Consider the following 21,376-nt stretch of genomic DNA (forward strand, 5'->3'; position numbering starts at 1 on the left):
TACGCTCAGCGTGGTTGACGACTGAGAGATTGATTGTGTTTATTACTCGAAGTGGCCAACTAGAGGTGGTCGAGAGAAGTGAGAAATGAGCTGTTGCTTTTGAATTAGGTGGCATGGTTTGTGGTTTGAGGCCGGTGACACTATTAAGACAAAGTTGACAATGGCTTTGAGGGCCTTAGCTGGCAAGGAGGCTGGATTGTGGTTGCTTAATTGGAGCACAAATGGAGGTGGTCAATTACTGAAGGTAATAGTAAACGTGATGTGTGTGATAGCTTGTGAATCAACGCTGACGACAGCCAAGGTCAAGTTAGGGAAAAATTATTGCGTCCTCCCACCTGATGTAGAGATACGTCATCTCAGAGCTAAAATCGCGCTAAAAAACGAGAAATACCGAGCAATATCAAAAAATAACGAGGATATCATCATGTGAAGACCAATACCGAGTTATACTGAGCAATACAAAAAAATACCTAGTTTTTCCTAGAAAAAATTCGGTATTTTTTTGTATTGCTCGGTATTGCTCGGTATAATTCGGTATTGATCTTCACATGATGATATTCCTCGTTATTATCAAATAATACCTAGCAATACCGAGCAAAAACCGAGTTTTTTGGCGGTGGGAGGACGTATCTCTACGTTAGGTGGGAGGACGCAATAATTTTTCCAGCTTGGAACCGAGAGCTTGAAGATGGCTTGCAGTTAGTTCTTGGATTATATCAATGATGAATGTTTTTGAACGCCTTTTTCTACCTAACAGGAACAGTATATTCTTCTTAAATGTAATAACCAATGTGTGCTGGTACATATATTTTAGTGCTGTAATGGTTAATTTTTATAGATTAGTCGAGCTTCAAATTGAAATGGGTGCAGAAATCAAAACATAGCTGTAGAAGAAGCTGGCTGTAAGGCCTATGCTAAGGTATTTGAGTTGAAACCTCAACAAGAAATTATAAATGTTCTTGGAATACCATGATATATATGTGGTGCATCTTAACTAAATGCAGCCTCGGGAATAGAATGCCTTCTGTACTTGTTTTCTAGAAAGTTCTAGAGAGTTCTAGTTTTATATTATATAGAAAACTGTTATAAGTAGGATGATATATGATATCTATTTTTGAAATTTAACGGTATTTATTATTCTTGATGTTCTTGTTCTTAGGAGCTATCTTCTTCAATGTTTTCTCTCCGCATCACAAATGATGAATTTATTGAATTGTTTCATTGAAAGATTGTAGCATTAGTTATTTTGATAATGTGTTAGATCCATCTTGGGTAGTTTCTTTACTGTTTTTAAATTTTTATACGGAAAAAATTACTTTAAGTAAGACATGCTTCAGGTAATCTTAAATTCATAAATGTGTCTTAAGACACGATTAAACACATCATGAGATACGTTTATATTATATGACATTAGATTTGTTATGAGGATTAATTTTTCAATTTTTATCATAATAAAACCATCGAGTATATAAAAATTTTAAAGATGCTCTGATTAGATTATTACAAATCAAAATCATCCTTTAAAAAGTTTTGGATGGCAAAACAGTAATTATTATAAATCAAACATGCTGCTAATTGTAATAATGATGAACAGATTGAATGACTTTGATATTGCTAATTATATTAATAGAAAACCATTCAAATGGCATTATTGTTCTTTGTAAGAATCAAATTCTCCAACAAAATATGATTAAAAAAATAATATTTATGTTGCTTGTTAGCTTTTAATAGAATATAATGGAGAAAAACAGATCTCATATAATGAGAATAAGATTTGTTATTGCTCGTTGACTGAAATCAGATTGTAAAAAATAATCTTCATCATTTATTTTTATTATTATTTTAAAGCAGCTTACATTTGACATACTGGCAAGTTAATGAAGATCCTAACAAAATAATAATAATAATTCATACATCTTTCTTGCAAATCTCAAAAGATCAGATTAGTCTAGGATTAATTTTTGACCAATTAAAATTACTTTAAAAGCCCTGCACACATTGCCAGTAGTAACCAATTCATCCAAAGTAATAACATTAATTATCTATTTATAAACTAATACACAATACCAGAGATTGCAGCTAAGTTTTTAGCTTCTAACAATTGAATAGTAGTCAGAACATAGAAGCTACTTAGACTATTTTCGTTTGGGATGACTTTTTTTGTTACTTTTTAAAGTAATTTTTAGCATACTAAAAAATTATTTTAAGAAGTAATAAATAAACCGTCCCAAATGAAGGCTGAATCTTACATCTCGCCGCACTCTGACACAACACAAGCAAGCTTCGGCCTATTGTTGGGTCCAGTGGCGACATTTTCAATCTTTCTAACAACCAAAAGGCCTTCTCCCAGCACCCTCTACAAGCAAAAGTAGCAGATTCATAGTTTTTTTTATGTTCAAAGAAGTATAATGGAAAAATGAGTGAATAGAAGCACCAAGACATTTTAATTGCACCAAATCATCCAAATGAGAACCCTAAATGTCAAATGAATAGAGGGGAGAAGGCATTTTAATTGTGCACCAAGTCAACCAAATGAGAACTAAGGCTTCGTTTGGGACGGCTTTCTTACTGCTTCTAAAAGTAGCTTTCTAGTGCAAAAATTTTAGTTTTTGCACTAAAAAGCTGCTTTTAGAAGCAGTAAGAAAGCCGTCCCAAACATAGCCTAAATGTATAGCAAATATAAGGGAGAAGATGTTTTAATTGCACAACTTTGTTGGGCGAGAATAGTACTAAGATAGGTGACCTCCTAAGCTGTTTGATCCAACGAGCAAAGAAGGTCTACTCTATGAACATGGAGAAGATATTCTAATAATACAGAATTAGTAGACTAAGGTTTTGTTTGGGATAAATGCTTGTTGTCTAACCATTAATTATCCATGTAGATTAGCTAAATGTGCCACAAATTATCCATGTAGTTATTTGAAAGCAGATATTGCAGAACTTACCCCAAAAACAACATGCTTGTTGTCTAACCAGTCACACTTGGCGCAGGTTACAAAAAACTGCAAGTTTCAACAATAATAAAAGGATTAGTAGTTGGACATGAAACAGGGTATGATATCTTTATTGCAGCTAGATAAATGGTTTTATCAATAGGGTGACACTACAACAGTACGGGGATGATTTTTTTTATTCCAGGAATAGAATGCCAGCCATTAAACGGTTTTTTTTTTAATAATTGACCAATATGAACAAGTGAAACACCATATATATCCATATAAAAGCATTTAATACTGTAAATACATCATTCCCTTGATATTTCTCTTAGCCTATGCTTTATTAGGAGTCATTTGTTTCAATATAAGTATGTGGGTCTTAGTTCAGTGAGTCACACTGCAGTGAGTTATGATGATATTTGTTTGTTTCGGAGGAACTCACTTCTTGTAGATTCGATATTAATATTTTTTTAATTGCAATGAGCTTTTTTTTCTGCTATTATATTCATTTTTTTTCATTTATTTGCTATCATTATATAAAAACTAAATAGAGGGATTTCGTATATGTATGGTAGGCATGTAATATTAATATTTTGGGTGTTAGATATGCAAATAACATGAAATAAAGTGGTACCATTAGAATAGAATCTATGAGTTTAACAACTGAGCACAAATTCTAAAATGGACAATGAAGGTGTGGTGGGAATCATCAAAGAAGGCAGGTATGACAATTAGATGGCTACAAACTGTTCATTGTTTTTATGCTATAGACTTCAATTAACAGTTATTCTAACTTGGCTTTGTAACACAGAACTAGATCTAGCAGTTTACCAACTTTAGCAGAGTTCTAATATAGACAGCGAAGGTGGACAATTTGTCTTATTATTGCAAGTTGTTTATCAAAAGCAAATGAACAAGCAAAAGAGGTAAATCATAGGTAGTCATTTTGCAAAACTGATCAGCGTGGGAAGACTCCACAAAAACCTACTTGAAGGGCACATACAGAGATGAAGAGCCAAAAATGAAAGATCAGGAGGGAATGGGCATATACTAATGCATAAAACCAATTATCTTTAATCTGAAAAAGCCATCAAGATGATCAAAGATGAATGAACTTAACAAAGTGGCAAAGAAGAAAGAGAATGGATGTTTGAAACCAAAAGAAAAAAAAAATGATTCCATTGTTTGGTGGAAGATACTTTGGATGATAGCAATCATAATTCTTAGAACAAGATCCTCAACAGCCAGTGCCAAAACATAGAAAGTTCTATAGAGTGAAATATCTATCGACCTGAATAAAAGGAGCACAAATTAGCAAAAACAACCAACGTTTTGTGTAACTGTGCGTGAAGTCTTCTCAAATTTAAGCTAAGTAATTCTCAGTATGTTCTTTTAATACTTGGACATACTGTTATACTCAATAAATGCCTTTCTTTTGTTTTGAATCAAGGTGTCTCCGTGTCATCATGCAGCTATTGCACAGATCATCGCAGGGCTGAATTTATGTATTTATAAATTTGTCCACGAAAATTAATGGCCAACCAATTGAGCAGAAAACAATCTTATTCCAATCATAGAATACAAGCCTAATGGCTACAACTATCTCGAATGGTCACAGTTCATGATGAAGTTCATTTGTGGGAAAAAGCCAAATACAACAATCTGACAAGATCAAGACCTATAAAACGAGATCCAAGTTAAAGGTCCAAAAATCAGAAAATAAAGTCTATGGCTATTGAGATACAAGAGAATTTCGTATTCTATTGTCAATGAAAGTTGGGAAGTGGTTAAATAACTCAAGTGCTAAGAACATATAATAACTCTCTATATGTAGAGAAAATCCTCCATGAACTATGAGAAGGTGACTTATCTATTACTTAGTACTAAAACTCTCTCAAATATCAATTCTGATAATTGGATCTACTGGAAGAATCGCAATACAAATTGATCATCGAGAACAAATGAGTGTTTAAGTTCCTCATGGAAATAAACAACGATCTGGATGAGGTTCAAAGAAGAAGTTGATAATGAGAATATCACAAATTGTATTAATTGGAGAATGATTTACTCTAATGACTCCTTATTTCTAGAAAATATCATCAAATGATTTCAAACATAGAAATGAAGGCAATGGTATGAATATTGGCACAAATATGGTCACAACATGGAAGCTTCATGGAAAACCTCCAAATTTGAGACCTGTGTGACCCCACACTAAACAAAAGTCAAGAGCAACATGTATCCACTAACAATAACCATCCGAACTCTCTCAAATTCAATGTATTAAGCAATGCACAAATATAGGCACTCAAAACTCTTTTTTTAAAGCTCAGAATTAGGACGACCTCAACCTTCAACCCACAACTGATGTAATAAAAACTTGTTTTTTGGCCCGGTTTAGTAACATCATCTATCATGCCCAAAATGCAAAAAAGCATAATAAGTATGAATTATTGATGCAATTGCCTCTAATCACATGACAAGTGACAATCATTTTAAAACTTTTGAACAAAGCAAAAGAGACCTATCTGTAAAAATTGTTGATGCAACTATGTCTGAACTGGTAGAAATAGGAACCGTTGTCATCTCCAATCTTGAAACTCCACTGTCTTATTCGTCCATAACATAGATAGCAACCTATTATCTATCAAAAAACTTGCTTATGAGTTATGACCGTTACTGCATCACTAAATTTTCTCCTTACAAATGCCTATTCCAGGACTAGAATTCAGGGAAGATGACTTGCAGTTCTAAAATATGCACAAGACTCTACTCCTCAAATTTGACACTTCTTCATATCCTCAAGCTCTCGAGACTATATCCATCAGAGAAACAAAAATTGTACATAATCCTACATGAATTCCAATAAAGATAATGAAATTATGTTACAATATTACCTTGATCATCCTAATTTTATGTACCTTCCAAAATTATTTCTATCTAGTGTCAACAATATCTCTCAGGATCTCTCTTGTTAAGTATGTCGATTCCCTACACATATTACACATTAGTGTCCCAATTTACCTTGAAAAGTTTGCATATTTTTTCTCTCATTCACTCTAATAATTTGGGATCTGCTAGAATAAGAATGTAATAAGATCCAGATGGTCCAATCTCTATTTACGCACCACATGGTAATGAGAACCCTTGACTTATCAATATTAAGCTTTCTTGTGACCTTGAAAAACATGTTGCCCTAAGAAATGGATAAGAACTGCGCTAACTACTCAATTCACAACTTTTTTTCTTAAAAAGCAGTTGCACTTGCAGAAATTCAATCACTTGATATATATATATATATATATGGGAGATTTTTTATTTACATTCATATAAAAATATTGCATGGTGCATTTGAATATTCATTATCAAATATAAAGCAGATAAGAGCATAAAATGATTTAAAGCTTGTCTTGTTGCAAAAGGATATGCTAGATCATATGGTATAAAGTACCAAGAGACATTTGATCCTGTTACCAACCTTAATACTATTCAACTATTCTATCCCTAATACTAATCATGAATGGCCAATGTATCAACTTGAACTAAAAAAATGTCTTCTTAATGGTGATCTTGAATGAGAGAGAGAAATGAAAATATCTCGATGGTTCTGCTCACAGCTCCCTCGTAACAAAGTGTACAGACTCAAGAAATCAATATATAGCTTAAAATAATCTGCTCCAGCCTAAATTGACCAATTCTCTGAAGTTATAAAAAATTATGAGTAAATTCAATGTCAAGCTAATCATACCCTGTTCCCCAAAAAAAATCATACCCTTTTGATAAAAAATTCTTCCGAGGGAAATCACTTATTACATATATATGCGGATGATATTATACTTACAAGATATTTCAATAATAAGTTAGTAAACATAAAAAAACAGTTGGTTAGATACTTTAAAATCAAATATTTTGGGACCCAAAAGCGCTTTGTAGAGATGGTCGCTAGATCTCACAATGGTATTACTCATGAAAATTTGAAATGCTTGGATGCAAACTAATAGAAACTCCCGTGGGTTCAAATTTAGGCTAGGGATGAAAAAAGCCAATACTCATGTTGATAAAGATCAAAAGCAAAGACTTACTATAAAAATCAAGTCACTCGTTCTAGGCATAATATTTCCTTTTCTATAAGTTTGGTCAAGCAATTTATTAACCGCCCTGCTAAAGAACACAGAGATGCTATTATGAGAATCCTAAGATGCATAAATGACACTATGAAAAAGGATTATTTAAAAAAATGTGCAAAATCCATTAAAATTTTCACCAAAGTAGTTTGGGCAAGTTCAATCACTAACAACAAATCTATCTCAAGCTATTCTATAGTTATATGGGGTAAAACCTAATGAGTTGGAGAAGCAAATAGCAACTTCCTGTCACTAGGAGCAATGCTGAAACAGAATTTAGAGCCATAGCTCAAGGAACTTGTGAAGGAATTCAATTACAACTTCTCAATGAGTTGACCGTTTCTAAAAAAGAAACTTTAAGATTATCATGAAACAACCAAACTACAATAAATACTGCACAAAAATATTGTGCATCATGTCAGAACTAAGAATGTAGAAGTTGACCATCACTTCATAAAGGAAAAGGTTAGTCGTAGGATTATTTCTCTTATTTACACATTGAACTGCTTACAAATTGCACGTATCCCTACTAAATCTCTCTCAAGAGACTTTGACAGTTTAATCAGCAAGCATATAATGTTAAAAAATTATTACTCGGTGATTCGGAATTTTGTCCATATTTGGCTCAAACCGTGTGGAATAAATAGTGGCTAAAAAAACATTTGTCCAAAATTCATTACTAAATGGTAGCTCAAGAAAGAAATTTGATTCAGGTTTTGATGAAAAAAGAGTGAAATAAAACTAATTTGGTAAATTGCATTTAATAGGATCCTAGACCCTGATTTTTCTGTCAATTATTATCAGTCTTAATGGAGTTTACCTTATAGATTTTATCACATTGATGCAGGGAATTCAAAAACATGAGAGGAGGTTGATTACTGCTGCCATTGGATCAATCTTTCGACTGTTTTCATTCATGTTTCATTATGAACACTCCTGTTTCATTATGACAGCTCACCAATTCCTGAATTCTGAAATCATGTTTTACTTTGTTTTCAATTAAAACTGTTTTAGGAGTATTCCTTGTCATTGTTATTTTCTGACGTCTATTTATATGTAGTGATTTTGAATAAATTTGAATGATTATTATTTTCTTCTCTCCTCTTCCATTCTCGGTTTATTCATTTGAGTTGAAGCAAACCTTGTAATTTATCAAAACTCTAGCAAAGTTAGTAGAATTCAGTAAATTCTTTGTAAAATTATTAAACTTTGGTACCCAAGTATATTTACTGACATTGATGCAACCCTATCAAACTTAATACGATTATTGTGGTTCAAGACAACTTCAAAAAATGAACTACAATTTGATACAACCCTGATTAATATACTGGATTTAAGAATATTAGAGTTTTGAAGTGTCCTTTCTTATAAAAAGTTGACTAATTTAACAAAGCTAAAAAAATAATGTACTCTTTTACAAAGAAGCCAAACCACAGAGACTTATACAAATTCCCTTTATTATTTAATAGTATTTAATCACATCAACTTCATCAATGTAGGGTAGATTCATCAAGGATATGAAGAACAACAACGACAATATCAAGCTTTTATCCCACTAAAGATAACATTTTTTGTATCTTTAGTACGGTTATATCTACATAAAAATTAGTTATAAATGTAAATCGTTAAGATGGGCTTAATCAACTTAGAAAAAACATGACATTCACAAATTCTCAAAGGTCTATCTATGACTGAAGGTTGAGGTTCCTTAAGTTTAACTAATTAGATGGAAGAAAACACTCTGAGGAGAGAATATGAAAAGAGGATAATAAGGTGGAAACACTTTCTTCTAGTCAAGACCATTAAGCTATTGTTTAGCATTAAGGATGGAGGATCCGAAGACCAAGAGTCCAAAAAGATTTTTAAGCCTACAACTAACTTGCTCGTTGCTATTTATAAGCTAGTGAGGCGGCCCTCTTTCCTGAGAACATGAGAGAAAGAACTTAGAATTCAATCTACAACTCCAAGGTTGTTACAATCAATGGGCAAGGTTTAAAAAACAAAACATGCTGACCTCTAATTTTGGAGAATGTAATCGCATAGGTCATGTTATAATCAAATAAATCTACGTAGCTTGATAATTGTGGGGCACGCAATCATATGGGTCATGATTTTAGTCAGTGCAATTGTCATCTAACACTGATTCTAGAAAGACTCAAGGAGGCTTAATTGAAGATGCGCGGATGTTTGATAACTACGATGTTGAATCAGATGCACGAAGATTTATGATGGTCTTGTTAGATGAGTCAGTGGTCTCAAAGCCGAGCAATGATGCGGTCAACTCACTCAAGCTAACTGGGCCGATTGAATCATGGTTCGTTTTATTGTTTAAATTCCAAGCAATTAGCTTTGCATTCAATGCAACTTCTAGTATTTAGCTAGAATCACAAGATGCACAAAAACAAAGGATCATATGGACATGACGGTTCTTTTGGCTGAATTGAGTCAACTTTTCCAAGTGACTTCACTGGTTTTATGGACTTGTGTAAGGCCATGATATGACGAGAAGACTTGGTAAACATTAGTTTGTGATATTCTCCACTCGAAACTTTGTTGTGACATCAAGCTATAGTATCATAAACTCAAAACCATTTTGGAATGTCGCTTTGTGATTACCAAATACAAATCAAAGAAAAAAAAAGTTCTGGCATTTACTAATTGTCTGCATCTACATGTTTAGGGGAAATAAACCAACCAAAACAAAACTACAGAAGAAACTGGCTTATGAGATTCAAAGGGTTTAAACAATATTGGATGACAGCAACATAAAAACAAGGGAAGTAATGAAATATTGTGGTTTCAAAAGCTGTTGTAAGGCATTAAACTTTTAAAAGGATTATATCTTATATTTTCTCTTGCTTCATATGCCTGTAAGAATATTCTCTTCATATCAATTTTTTTGGGAAAGAAAATACACAATAAAGAAAATTATTATTACCTGACAACCATTAGTATTGGGTCCACTATTTGCCTGTGAAATTAGAGAAAAATTGATTGCTGTTAGTTTGAAATAATATAGCATGAACAACATTAACAAGCTACGCAGAAATATAGGCTGAAAATGGTAAACAATAACTTTGCAATTGAGACTTATCTTGATGATGAAACCATTATGCATCTAGAAATATGTAACATCCAGAGATCAGTCAAACACCGCTCATTCCAAATGGTTTCTCATTCTTGAAAGAAGTAGTCCATCTAATCACAACCCTCTCCTCAAAGCCTATCTTTCCTGAAATGCAGTTTTTCTCTCCTAAAATGCAAATCTGGACTCATATACGCTTGGTTGTAAGATCAGACTAACTATACAAAACTAATATTCATACCTTTTTTGGCTCTAGAATCATGAAAATCCAACTTGCCAGTCCTCCTTGCATGAACGGGATCATAATATGGATAAAAGGATTGTAGTATACCCGGATGATTCGGTACTGAGTGCCCCGTATTTGAAGTCCCACATACAGTTTTAGCTATTACTGCACCAATCGATGGATACAACAGCGCATCTTCTTTCTACAGCATAGAAGAAGGCTCCACACCCAGGGGAACACACAGTGCAGTTTCCGACTAGAATATAGTTTTAAGCATGGATGCCCTATGCTAACAACATGCCTCAAAAGAATGCCCCTTGGATGAGGCGGGAACAACCACATAATTTTTCATCCATTTCTGCTCTAACTAGCTAGAATTGAAACTGCATTAAACTCCTCTAACTAGCTAGAATTGAATCTTTTTTCTCAACACAGGTTGATTTTTTTCATGATTTTGCAATGATAGAGCCAAGGCAACAGATAAGAGCTCCTTATTCCAACCCATCCACTTTATTCTAAATACTCCTTAAGCATCATTGAGATGAAAGGCTAGCTTGCCTGTTTCAGTCGGGAAGGCCTTTGTTTTAATAGGGAGGGAGTAGTGAGTATATGTGACATAGCTAGATGTCAAGTGAAAAAAAAAAAAAAAGGAACATAACCTAGGCTTTGAGGTGTCATTTTCTTATAGGTTTTTGGTAAGGTGAATAAAATGAGAAGATATAACCCGTCCATCAAAACTACTCAAGAAAAGCTTGCTTTCTTAAACCCTGCACCGCTTGCAGTTCAAAACAAACCGCTCTAGTCTAGAAAAAGGCCTTTTACATAGAAGGAGAAAGAGGTGTCCATCAAATAACACTCCTAAAGCTCAGATTTGCCTGAAGCACACTTTTGTCTTGAAAGTTGCATGTTGCATGAATTAAAAAGCATAAAAGGTACAAATGAGTGCATATGGGTATATAACTTCCTATCTATGTCCTCCCATAACAAAAGAAAAGCAAATGTGGGGGGAGCTAATCTATCTATAATAGGGGAGTAAGTGAGTTGAGCCGGCTAACGAGCCGAGCATATCTAGCCACGAGCTCGAGTTCGAGCTTGAAGAGGCTTGGCTCGTGAGCTCGCGAGCTAGCTCGAACTATTAATATTTTTTTTTATTTTATTCATGCCATTTTAAAAATACCGTGGAAGACCCATTTGAACTTGTGATTAATGAACCAGACCTTGGAATTCGGAACGACGTAAGGCTCATAGTCGTGGATACGGAACAGTGGAAGGCTCGAAATCGGCTGCATAAGGCAAACCGGAAGCCGAACTGGTTGCGAAAGGCAAACCAGATGCGGATGCAGAAACGGCTGCAAAAGGTGAACAAGACGCAAATGCGGAATCGGTTGTGGAAGGCAAACCAAACGCATGAATTTAAAACACGGGCGGGGATGTTTCGCGAGAAAATGAAAACACAGGAAATCGGACTTCGAATTTTGAATCAAGCCGCTTGACGAGCTGACCTGCAGTGCGACAAGTCGAGCTCGAGTTCGAGCCAAATTTTTTACTAACGAGCCGAGCTCGATGAGGCCATTACTCGACTTGCTTACACCCTTAATCTAAATCATTCCATACACAATAGCAAGTATATAATGGTAAAAAAGAAGCAAAAGAATAACCCACTCGATTGGCAAGGTGAGTTATCAATTGTGTTAGTAATGCGTACCAACAAGATAGACAAGCGGTCACTTCAGAGGTTGGGGACACCAAAAGAGGGTTTGAAACAATCGCAAGGGTTGGTTAATGTCCCAGTGATCTGGCAGAGGTCTAGCTCTTTTGCAACACCCATTACAACACACAAAATAGAAACTTACCATTACTCACCCGAGGGGACCAAGTCCCTGCCAATGTTCTCATTAGAAGCTTTCTTTCTTTTCCTGGGCAACAATTGGTCCAAGTTGGCTGAAGTTCCTTCTAAAAGTGTTGTTTAGTCCAAGTGTCCTATTTCAAGCTATAGTCGTCATATCTATTGGAAAGATAGTTCAATTTTACATCATAATTCAAGGGATTAGTACTAGAAGAATTTTTTCCTCTTCTCAACAACTGGATAAACATTAAAAGAATTGAAGTTACATGCACAAGAATTTATGTGATGAAGTTAGACATTGAAGTACATCATTAATACCCCCAATGTCATCTTATAGTACCCAGCATTTAGATTATTGTAATAGATGAAGTGCTATAGTCTTCACTAGGGTACTTATCAAATCAATTTGCAAATCTAGATTATCCGCTCATAAAAACCATTTGTAGCAAAGCAAGATACCATGTTGGTTCTAATTTGGAGGGTGCATGGTCAACATGGATCATTTCAATTTCCTTGATCATTTAAATCACCTTCAAAAGAAGAGATCTCCACACTACCAAATCATTTGCCAGAAAAAAAAAAAAAAAAAAAAACTACTAACAGAGCAACAAACATAAGATCCTCAATATTCGATTATATTAAACATTTTTATCTGACCTATCATTATAGCAGTAATACTTCTCCATGGTGCCAAGTTAACTCCTATGTCCCAGTTGTATCTATGTTAGTTGCATAGACTGGTCATTCACATAATTGACATTACAACGTTCACACTTCACTAGGCAATCAATTTCTTCAACTGTTAAGCAGTATCTGGCGAAAAGAAAAAGGGCAGAGTATCAAAAATTAGCGTACCATTGACAATAAGCCTGGGCCTGTGTGCTTTGCAATGAAATTTTCATCTTCGAACTTACTCCCATAGATGCTTATACAACCACTTCCATCACCCTATAATCAACATTTAAATTGTAAGGAAATAATATCAATTTGCACTAAAATGATACATAAAATAAAAGCTGTTCATGAGCCTTTCTGGCATGGGACATTTACAAGTTATTCATTTCAAACCAATTCAAGGCAAAAACTAAGGATTCGTTTGGGACGGCTTTCTTTCTGCTTCTTAAAGTAGCTTCTTAGTACAAAAATTAAAATTTTTGTACTAGGAAGCAGCTTTAAGAAGCAATAAGAAAGCCCTCCCAAAGGAAGCCTAAGTCAATGTGAAGCAAACTCTCAGAAAGTGCGTAACTTCTCAAATCTAAAATAGGAAAATAAATATACAAATAAAAATATAAAGACAATACAATGACATATATTAGAAATCATCTCAAGCGTAAGACTAGTTCAATGTTTGTAAGTCAAAATCAGTAAGAAGGCCAATATTTTTTCATTATTATTATAATTCACAGCACACATAAAGAGTATAGTGGCATTCAAATGGACCATAACTACGAACTAATAAGAGGATTTCTTAGGGTCCTATAGATTTGAGGAGGATTTTCTTTTAGTCCTAGAAGTAGTTAATGCAACATTTAAATATAAGCCAAGTTTTATATGATTTTTATAAAAAAATTTAAAGATGATTTCAAGATATAAATCAACTCTTTTGAAGTTCATAAAATTATCAAAAGAGTCAAGAAGGAAGACAGACCTTAAGAAAATCACCAGCCTGAATCATAAAATCCTTAATAACCCGATGAAATTGGCATCCTTTGTAACCAACCGGTACCCCTGCTTTTCTGCAGTTCAGCTCAATACAATCATTTGCAAACTTTAATAAATATAAGGCATATTTTGGGAAAGCAGGCTGTCCATGATGTACTCTCACAATATCAACATCCTTTTTTTAATGGAAAAAACATAAAAAATATTCGAAATTAATGATGCAGTACTCACACATCGAATAACAGATCAACAAAACAAGTAAAATATAAAGAGATGTGTTTCTTGATCAAATACTTGATTAGAAACGATGGGATACATTCATTTGTCTACTAAGATAAGTCCATTAGTCTCGCCCTATATGGAAACTACCAAAAACTTGCTAATAAAGTAACATCCCAGAGTTCAGTCAAAGCTGTTCCAAGGGACAACCCCACTGAGTTTAGCTATTTCAGTATTTTGGTCTAGTGCAACTTAAAATCCTCATTTAGAGTGCGTGAAGTATGAATTCATCACAGCGGGAGAATATATACCATTACAACTTCAAGACAGACAAAAGTACAAGGAGCAGCATCAGTTAGTAGAAATTTTACAGAATAAGAGATTCCGAAGGATTACCTGTATTCACCGGTGCAGAACTGCCTGCATCGAAGAAGCAAACAAATAACCATTAGCCCAGCAATTAATAAGTTAAAGCTAGATAACCTAAAACAAAAGTTCACTCAAAAATATCAATTTTTAAGCACCCTAAGCGCTAGTTTAAAGGGTAGGTATAGGTTATGATCAGGGTTTTAGGGATGAAGAGGGCAAACTGTGGACCTGAAATTCTCGGCCGTCTTGGGAGCAATGTCAGAAAAGAGCTCCATTTTGATTCGACCAGCTGGAATGCTGCCGATGGTCACATCGAAGAAAACGATAGGATTTTTAGGGTTTGGAGGCCGTTGATGCCACTCCACTATCGCCGTAGGCGGAACCGGAGGCGCCGACATCGTTGCGTTTGCGTTCGCCGCCGCGTTACCAGAAGTCATCGCGATCTGGAGAGATCAGGGAGAACTAAATGGGATAGAAAAGATTGTAACTTTATACGGAAGATTCAGAAATGGAAGGAGTCTTGGCGAGAGTGGAACGGAGAGAGAGATCGAGAGCGAAGACCGAAAGAGAACAATGCAGCGCGTTACAATGAAGAGGAGGGAACATTCTTAGAAGAAAAAATAAGTATTTTTATCCCTCATAATCCAAGTATTTAGAAATATTACTCTTATATTTTATTTTAAGAAATGCACTTCAAAAAATTTTCAGATGAAAAAAAACAATATGATTATATTGTAAGGAATAGTATCTTATATGGATATAAATTTGTTAATATTTATTTTACTCTGATTTTATTATGTTAAGTATATTCTTTATCATTCTTCTTGTCATTGTGGTCTTTTTTTGAAGCTTCTGTGATATATCCTATTCAAAATTAAATTTTAATCTTTCTTTACTTGAAATATAATGCATTTTCGACTTTTCAATATTGGTTTTTCTTTTAGGTTACAGTAGGAAAATGAATGAGACAGACTCAATAGCTACTTTTTTTTTGACATTTGAGCTACTAAGTTAAACATACACATATATTTCATATACAAGCTTCGAATCCAAGACCTTTTGATTAATAGCCAAAACTCCCAATTAACAGAATAAAGTGAGCTTGATTTCAATAATTAGTTTGGAAATAAACTTCGTACGATGGAGTGAGGTTCGAACTATAGTTTCGAATAAAAGAAGTATATTTTAATTAGGTTTGAACCAAAAAAAAAAAAAAGATTCGAACAATGGAAGGACGAATCTATTCAAACTCGATTAAAATTTAATGTGTAACAATTGCTTTAGTATCTAGGGTTTAAAATAGGTTCAAATAAGGTTCATATTTTAGGTTCTAACCTATTTACTTCATTATCTTATATAAGATTAATTCATTTGATTTTTTTTCTATATTATGTATAGAGATATTACACTGCAATAGTATAATACATGATCGGTGGGGTATGGAGAAATTGACCACTTTGCTTGAAGCATGTGATCACTTCATGATGGCTAAGCAATACTTTTTAATGTTTCTTCATTCTTTCATATATGTAATTATTTGGTGCCCTAATCCATCAACTTCTCCCAAGGAAGAGTAAAGATGAAAAGAATGTTAATTTCTCTATTAGGTTCAATATCAGAGACAAAAATATAAATTAAAGTATTATAAATTTATGTTGATAATTGGGTAAGAGTTTGTTGAATTTCTCTTTACGGAGAATTTTAAGAAAATCACCACAACTTCAAGGCTACTTATGAATTACCTAGATGGTTATAACAAGAGCTTAAAAAAATGATGAACTTGAAAAAGGTCTTATTAGAGTGCATAATTTGATCTTCTTATATTGCATAATTTGAACATATGCTTTGAAAGTGGGTATTTGCTATGAGATGCTCCTCAACTATGATTGGACATTGTTGTGTCTACTGAGTTGATAGCAATGGTTGAGGAAGGCAACACTTTTTTTTGCATACACATGAGAAAGGATGTCATGGGAGGGTCACTATAGAGGCTAGAGAAGTACATGATTCACACTATGGGGAGTGTCTTAAATGTAGAGAAAAAAAAAAAAGGAAAGAAACACTAGCCTAGCACATTGTTTATGGATTCAATATCTTATTAAAATACTTGACTTATAAAGACATTTTTCATAGACTTCCCTGCTCTTTCTACGTTTTATCTTCAAACTCTTCTAAGTGAATGGTTGGTTAATGGTAGGCATAACTTTGCTAACAATATTCCTATCACATTCCCCTATTCATAACATTATGTTTAAGATTGGTCATAACATACAATTTTTCCTCTAATTTTATTTGAGTATTCTCTAACCCAATATGGCGGCTGCTCAACTCAATATGATGATAAAAAGTTGCTTCAACTCTTTACAAGCAGATATGATCCGACTTACATCTATCCATGTTTATGCAACCTCCCTCACTTTCTTCTCAAACATAAATGTGCTTGCTTTTCTATTTACAACTTTAGTTAAGATAGGTTCTGTAGGCAGGTATACAAATAGACTTATAAAAAATCTCTTTGATAGCTTTTATGGGTCAACATAAGATGAATATTTACTGCAAGAATAAGGTAGGAGTTTATAATCTTTGCATAAATAAAAATATCTTGCTTAATTTGAGACAATCTTAATTGACAAAAAAGATTAAATTTATTTCCCACGAGCACGTTGTTGCTCTTCCAACTCAACATCTAGGAACTCTCTCATTAAAGAGCCCATCACATCTCTTTGTTACCAATGATATTGCCTAATACACCCAATAACATAGTGACACTATACATCTAGTTGCAGTGTACTAGGTTGGGTCATTCTTCTTGGTGAGTCCTTATGTAGGAATTCTTCAAAGTGCAACTAATGCTCATAAATTGTTTTTTTGTTTTGTTTGATAGCTCTACACATTGTTGTTCTATATTTTATAGCTCAAATAATTGTCTAATAATCTAAGCTCAATACACTTAGAGTATGTTAGATCCAAATTTATTATTGTGTAACATCATTTTTTTCTTACAAAAAGGATTGAATAATAAATAAGGGAAAAGGTTAAAGAGAAGCTCAACTATTTTTGTAAATTGCTAAAAAAAACAGAAGAGTTCGAGCAAATGACTTCGCTCCGTTCGTTCATCCATGAGCTCTCTATTTATGGGCTATGATCAAGATACAAAGCTATAGGAAAAATTACAACAACTTACTATATAATAAGGCCTAAGAAAGGCTTGTAATAAAATAAGACCATTGTTACATAGGCTTAGTTTGTGACACATTTCTTACTACTTTTTAATAATTTTTGAACTAAAAAAACTACTTTAAGAAGAAGTGAGAAAGCATTTTAACATAAATTTAAGCTTTCTTTGGAACATCTTTTCTATTGTTTTGTTTTTCAAATCATAATCATATTTTTTTAGTCACTGCTTTTTTCCTGATTTAAAGAATTTTTTATATTTATGAGTTATTTTTTTCCATAGCTTTAAAAATGTTATTTTCTATAGTAGATTTTAAAAAATTTATGCTAAAAAAAGTTAAAATCATCTTTATAAAAAATTACGGTCATTCCAAACATAGCCTCAATATATATATAATTTGATCTCAAAACCTTAACAATAAATCCTATGATTTTAATCAATTTTACATTCCTAAGTGTTTACTTTCTATATTAGCAGTAAAACCTGACAGATTAATGGATTAATCTTCTCCAATAAAGCCTCACCTCATTCATTATCCTGTCAAGATTAATAAATGCTTGACGCAAAGAGCTAAAAGCTAAAAAATTGAGTCAGCAGATTCTGAATGGTCTGCAGAAAACGGCTAATGAAAGTGAAGGTAGACAAGACAAGATGGATTCAGCAAGAGCTTCCTTGAACCATAAATATAGATTGTTTTGTCTCTTAGCAGAGTCCTTGACTCGTACTCTCCTTAATCTTTATCTTCTCTTTTGTTTTTTTGCTTGAAGAAATATGTGTTCTATTTCAATTTGGCTTCAACTTACTGGAAAATTGTAAGCATCTTTTCTTTCGTAAGCTTAGCCTTGTTGACATTGTTGTTGTTAAGAAGAAGGAGATCAAAGCCCAGTTTCATTAATTAAGATGAGCTTATGCTATTTATACGGATAAATTTTTCTGTGCGGAGTTCGGACAGGAAGAACCGTATGGATTTTGAGTGTATAAAATTTTGATACGCACTATGTGCAAATTTATATACAATGTGTACACTCACATGTCCGAACGGTTTTTCATATCCGTATTCCGCACAGAATAATTTCCCAAGTGTATGAGATCAAAAAAGATTGAAAAAATTAACGAGGATATCATTAAAAAGATAAATCACAGTAGAAGTTAGAGTACCAAAAGGAAAAATATCATTTTGGACTTAATAATAGAAACTGATTGTAAACATGATATGAAGAGAAGAAACATAGGTGTAACCCATGCTTACTAGAAATCACTCATGAAGTGAGCAAGTTACAATCGAGTAGTAAAAAATAATTCTAAACAAATTAGTAAGAATAGGCTGCAACTACATCACCATTCAGTGAACTTAGAAGGATGATTTGAAAGTAGTCAATTTATGACACGACGAAAAGAATAGTCACGATGAGAGCTAACCAATATCATTATCCATTATAAATATTTAGAAAATGAAAAAGAGTAGCTACGATACATTAAACATATATAGATAATATGTTGGTGCTCATAAATATTTTATATTTTTGCTCGAGGCTATATCATTCACGTCCCTACCTATTTTTTGAAAGATTGGAAAATAGTTATGAATGTTTTTTTTCAAAATTTTCGTCATTTATTTCATGTCATATGTGATAAATCATGCAATAAATGATGAGATAGTTGAAGTTTGAGTAGTATGAGAGGGGGTTATCAAATCATAAAAATAATCGAGATTATTATGTGCGTAGTTTGAACTGGAGCTGCGTCCGAATTCTATGAAATGCACAGTAAAAATGTAATGTATAGTTCTTTGATCCAAATTTCGTAAGTAATAATATCTCTAGAAGTACTGCCTTAATTGCTACTATAAACTATAAAGTACTTGGTAGAAAAAAAAAAAAAGAGTAAAAAGATGATTTTTTGATTTCTTAAGCAGTAAAGGATTTGTGGCGCTGAAACGCAGATGCCTTGCGAACCCACACAAAAGAAAAGATGCAAGGGTAAGGCTGTTGGTTCCTATAAGCTTTCATATATCGGGGTCCCGCTTTCCCTTCTTTTCTCGTCTTTTTGGGCAAATTGAAATGATCCTTCTCAGCGCCCATTAGGATGAAAAAGAGCTATATGGTGGGAAGAAAAGTAGCAGATTTTTTCATTTGTTTTCGTCTGTCCCGTTGCTCTACTCTGAAGAGTAAGGTAGGTTACTGGTTTTCTTTTTTTTCCTTGTTCGTTGTTTAGGTCATCAGATGCCGCTTTGGTTATTACAATTCTTGTTTCCTTTGCTGTTCATGTTTGTGGATTTGCTTGAGTTCGGATTTTGTCCTGCATAGGCTATGATGCTGTCTCTTCCAAGGTTGAATTTTTTTGCAGGATTTTGTTCCGGAGTTTCATTCTAGGAAAAAAATTCAATATTTATATCTTTTTTTTTTCTTTTTCAGTGAAGCACCCATAATCGGTTCATTTAGAGTAATTTAGTGTTCTCTTTTTCTTTTGGTGGTTGGTGTATTCAGACGAACAGCTTTTGTTACTTCAGATCCTACATCTTCTGAATGGCTGCTGCTCCTGCAAGTTTTGTAAGCTATTGTATAATATTGAACCGTCGTAATGGCTGAACTTCCAGTTGGCTACTCGTATTGGCATTCTGCTTCGTCAAACTTTATCCTGTTTTGGCCGTTGTGTTAGATTTTTAGCAGATTTTTGGTGGTGGAGTGCTTTTGTTCTTCTGGACTACTGTATTGTTTTAGCTACTGTTGTTTTATCTTACATTTCGAATTTAAGTCAGTCTTTCACTTAGATCTACTATCGCTGGGCAGAACATTATTATTATTATTTTTTCTGTTTTTTCCCCTTAATTGTTTCTTCTGTAGTACTTTGATGATTTTGGCAACTGTCTGCATTCTTATGTGACCTTTGATCTTCATTTACTTTGTAGGAACGTAATCAAACTTTTTCATTCTCTTTATTATTTTCATCGACAAAATGTACAGAAAAATACTATTTTCTGTTGTGTTTTTTTAACGCTTTAATGATCTAGGGTTTGGGTTTCGACTAATTTCATTCTTTCATTGATAAGTTTTTTGTTCATGCCATGCTAAGGCATTCTGCTTAGCGGCTTCAAAGCTATTTTAGCGAACTTTTGCTGTTAATACTTTGATAACCCCCATTATTAGATCAATGTGCCCTGTTGAAGATCATTACCCTGAAAATCTTAAACACTTGGAACCAATTTTGGAATTTGGGAGTGGTTGGAGTGGCTCACGCTTTCCGTGGATTTAAGAAAAATCATTTGCGGCTATGTGTGATATGAAATTGTACCATTAAATTCTCACACGTCTATGCATATTGTAGAAGCTTGGCACATCCTCTTAATTTTAGGGTTTAACTCTTTTGCTCATTCTCGCTTGATGTCCTAATTCCTCTACTGCCTGGAACATGATCTTATACAAAGATGCTAGCTGCTTTTGACATTTTGGCATACAAAGATGCTAGCTGCTTTTGACATTTTGGCCTCGTTTGGAACGGCTTTTTTATTTATTCTCAAAATTGCTTTTTAGTACAAAAATTAAAATTTTTGTACTAAAAAATTGTTTTAAGAAGAAGTAAGAAAGCCGCCCCAAACAAAGTCTTAATTAGTTATTCTTTTTTAGTGTTGTTGTTTTGGGCTTTTTGTACGTGAAAAGAGGAATTAACTGTATATAAAGTTTTAGCTCTATTCTTATAATTCTATCCATGCTAAATGGATTCTGTATTTAGGCTTT

The 21,376-nt window shown here is 33.6% G+C and overlaps 2 protein-coding genes across 2 annotated transcripts in view; one reads left to right on the forward strand and one right to left on the reverse strand.

Annotated features, from left to right (window-relative positions):
- The window catches only part of LOC110114485 (acyl carrier protein 1, mitochondrial), a 38,007-nt gene extending 29,570 nt beyond the window's left edge, over positions 1–8,437 (forward strand). The window contains exon 3 of the mRNA XM_028700909.1: positions 7,908–8,437. Within this exon, the coding sequence (XP_028556742.1) occupies positions 7,908–7,935 (28 nt within the window). The 3' untranslated portion in view covers positions 7,936–8,437. The remainder of the gene's footprint in view (positions 1–7,907) is intronic.
- Positions 1,950–15,077, reverse strand: LOC110114484 (peptidyl-prolyl cis-trans isomerase CYP22). The gene is made up of 7 exons (XM_020847379.2): positions 14,696–15,077; positions 14,495–14,518; positions 13,866–13,953; positions 13,073–13,165; positions 9,999–10,031; positions 2,946–3,002; positions 1,950–2,356 (listed from the first exon to the last, which is right to left on the reverse strand). Exons 1-7 carry the CDS (start codon positions 14,902–14,904, stop codon positions 2,246–2,248), a joined length of 615 nt encoding a protein of 204 aa, XP_020703038.1. The 5' UTR covers positions 14,905–15,077; the 3' UTR covers positions 1,950–2,245.
- Positions 15,078–21,376: the final 6,299 nt, after the last annotated feature.

This window comes from Dendrobium catenatum, unplaced genomic scaffold, assembly GCF_001605985.2.
Source record: "Dendrobium catenatum unplaced genomic scaffold, ASM160598v2 fragScaff_scaffold_1608, whole genome shotgun sequence".
In the NCBI taxonomy this organism is placed as follows: Eukaryota; Viridiplantae; Streptophyta; class Magnoliopsida; order Asparagales; family Orchidaceae; genus Dendrobium; species Dendrobium catenatum.

Bases quoted from the DNA above. Each gene is read 5' to 3' on its own strand.
- LOC110114484 (XM_020847379.2), bottom strand. From the start codon at position 14,904: ATGACTTCTGGTAACGCGGCGGCGAACGCAAACGCAACGATGTCGGCG. The intron at 13,166-13,865 runs GTCTGTCTTCCT...TGTTGATTATAG, and splicing joins AGGCTGGTGATTTTCTTAAG to GGTGATGGAAGTGGTTGTAT. The intron at 2,357-2,945 runs GTAAGTTCTGCA...TTTTGCTTGTAG, and splicing joins ACAAGCATGTTGTTTTTGGG to AGGGTGCTGGGAGAAGGCCT.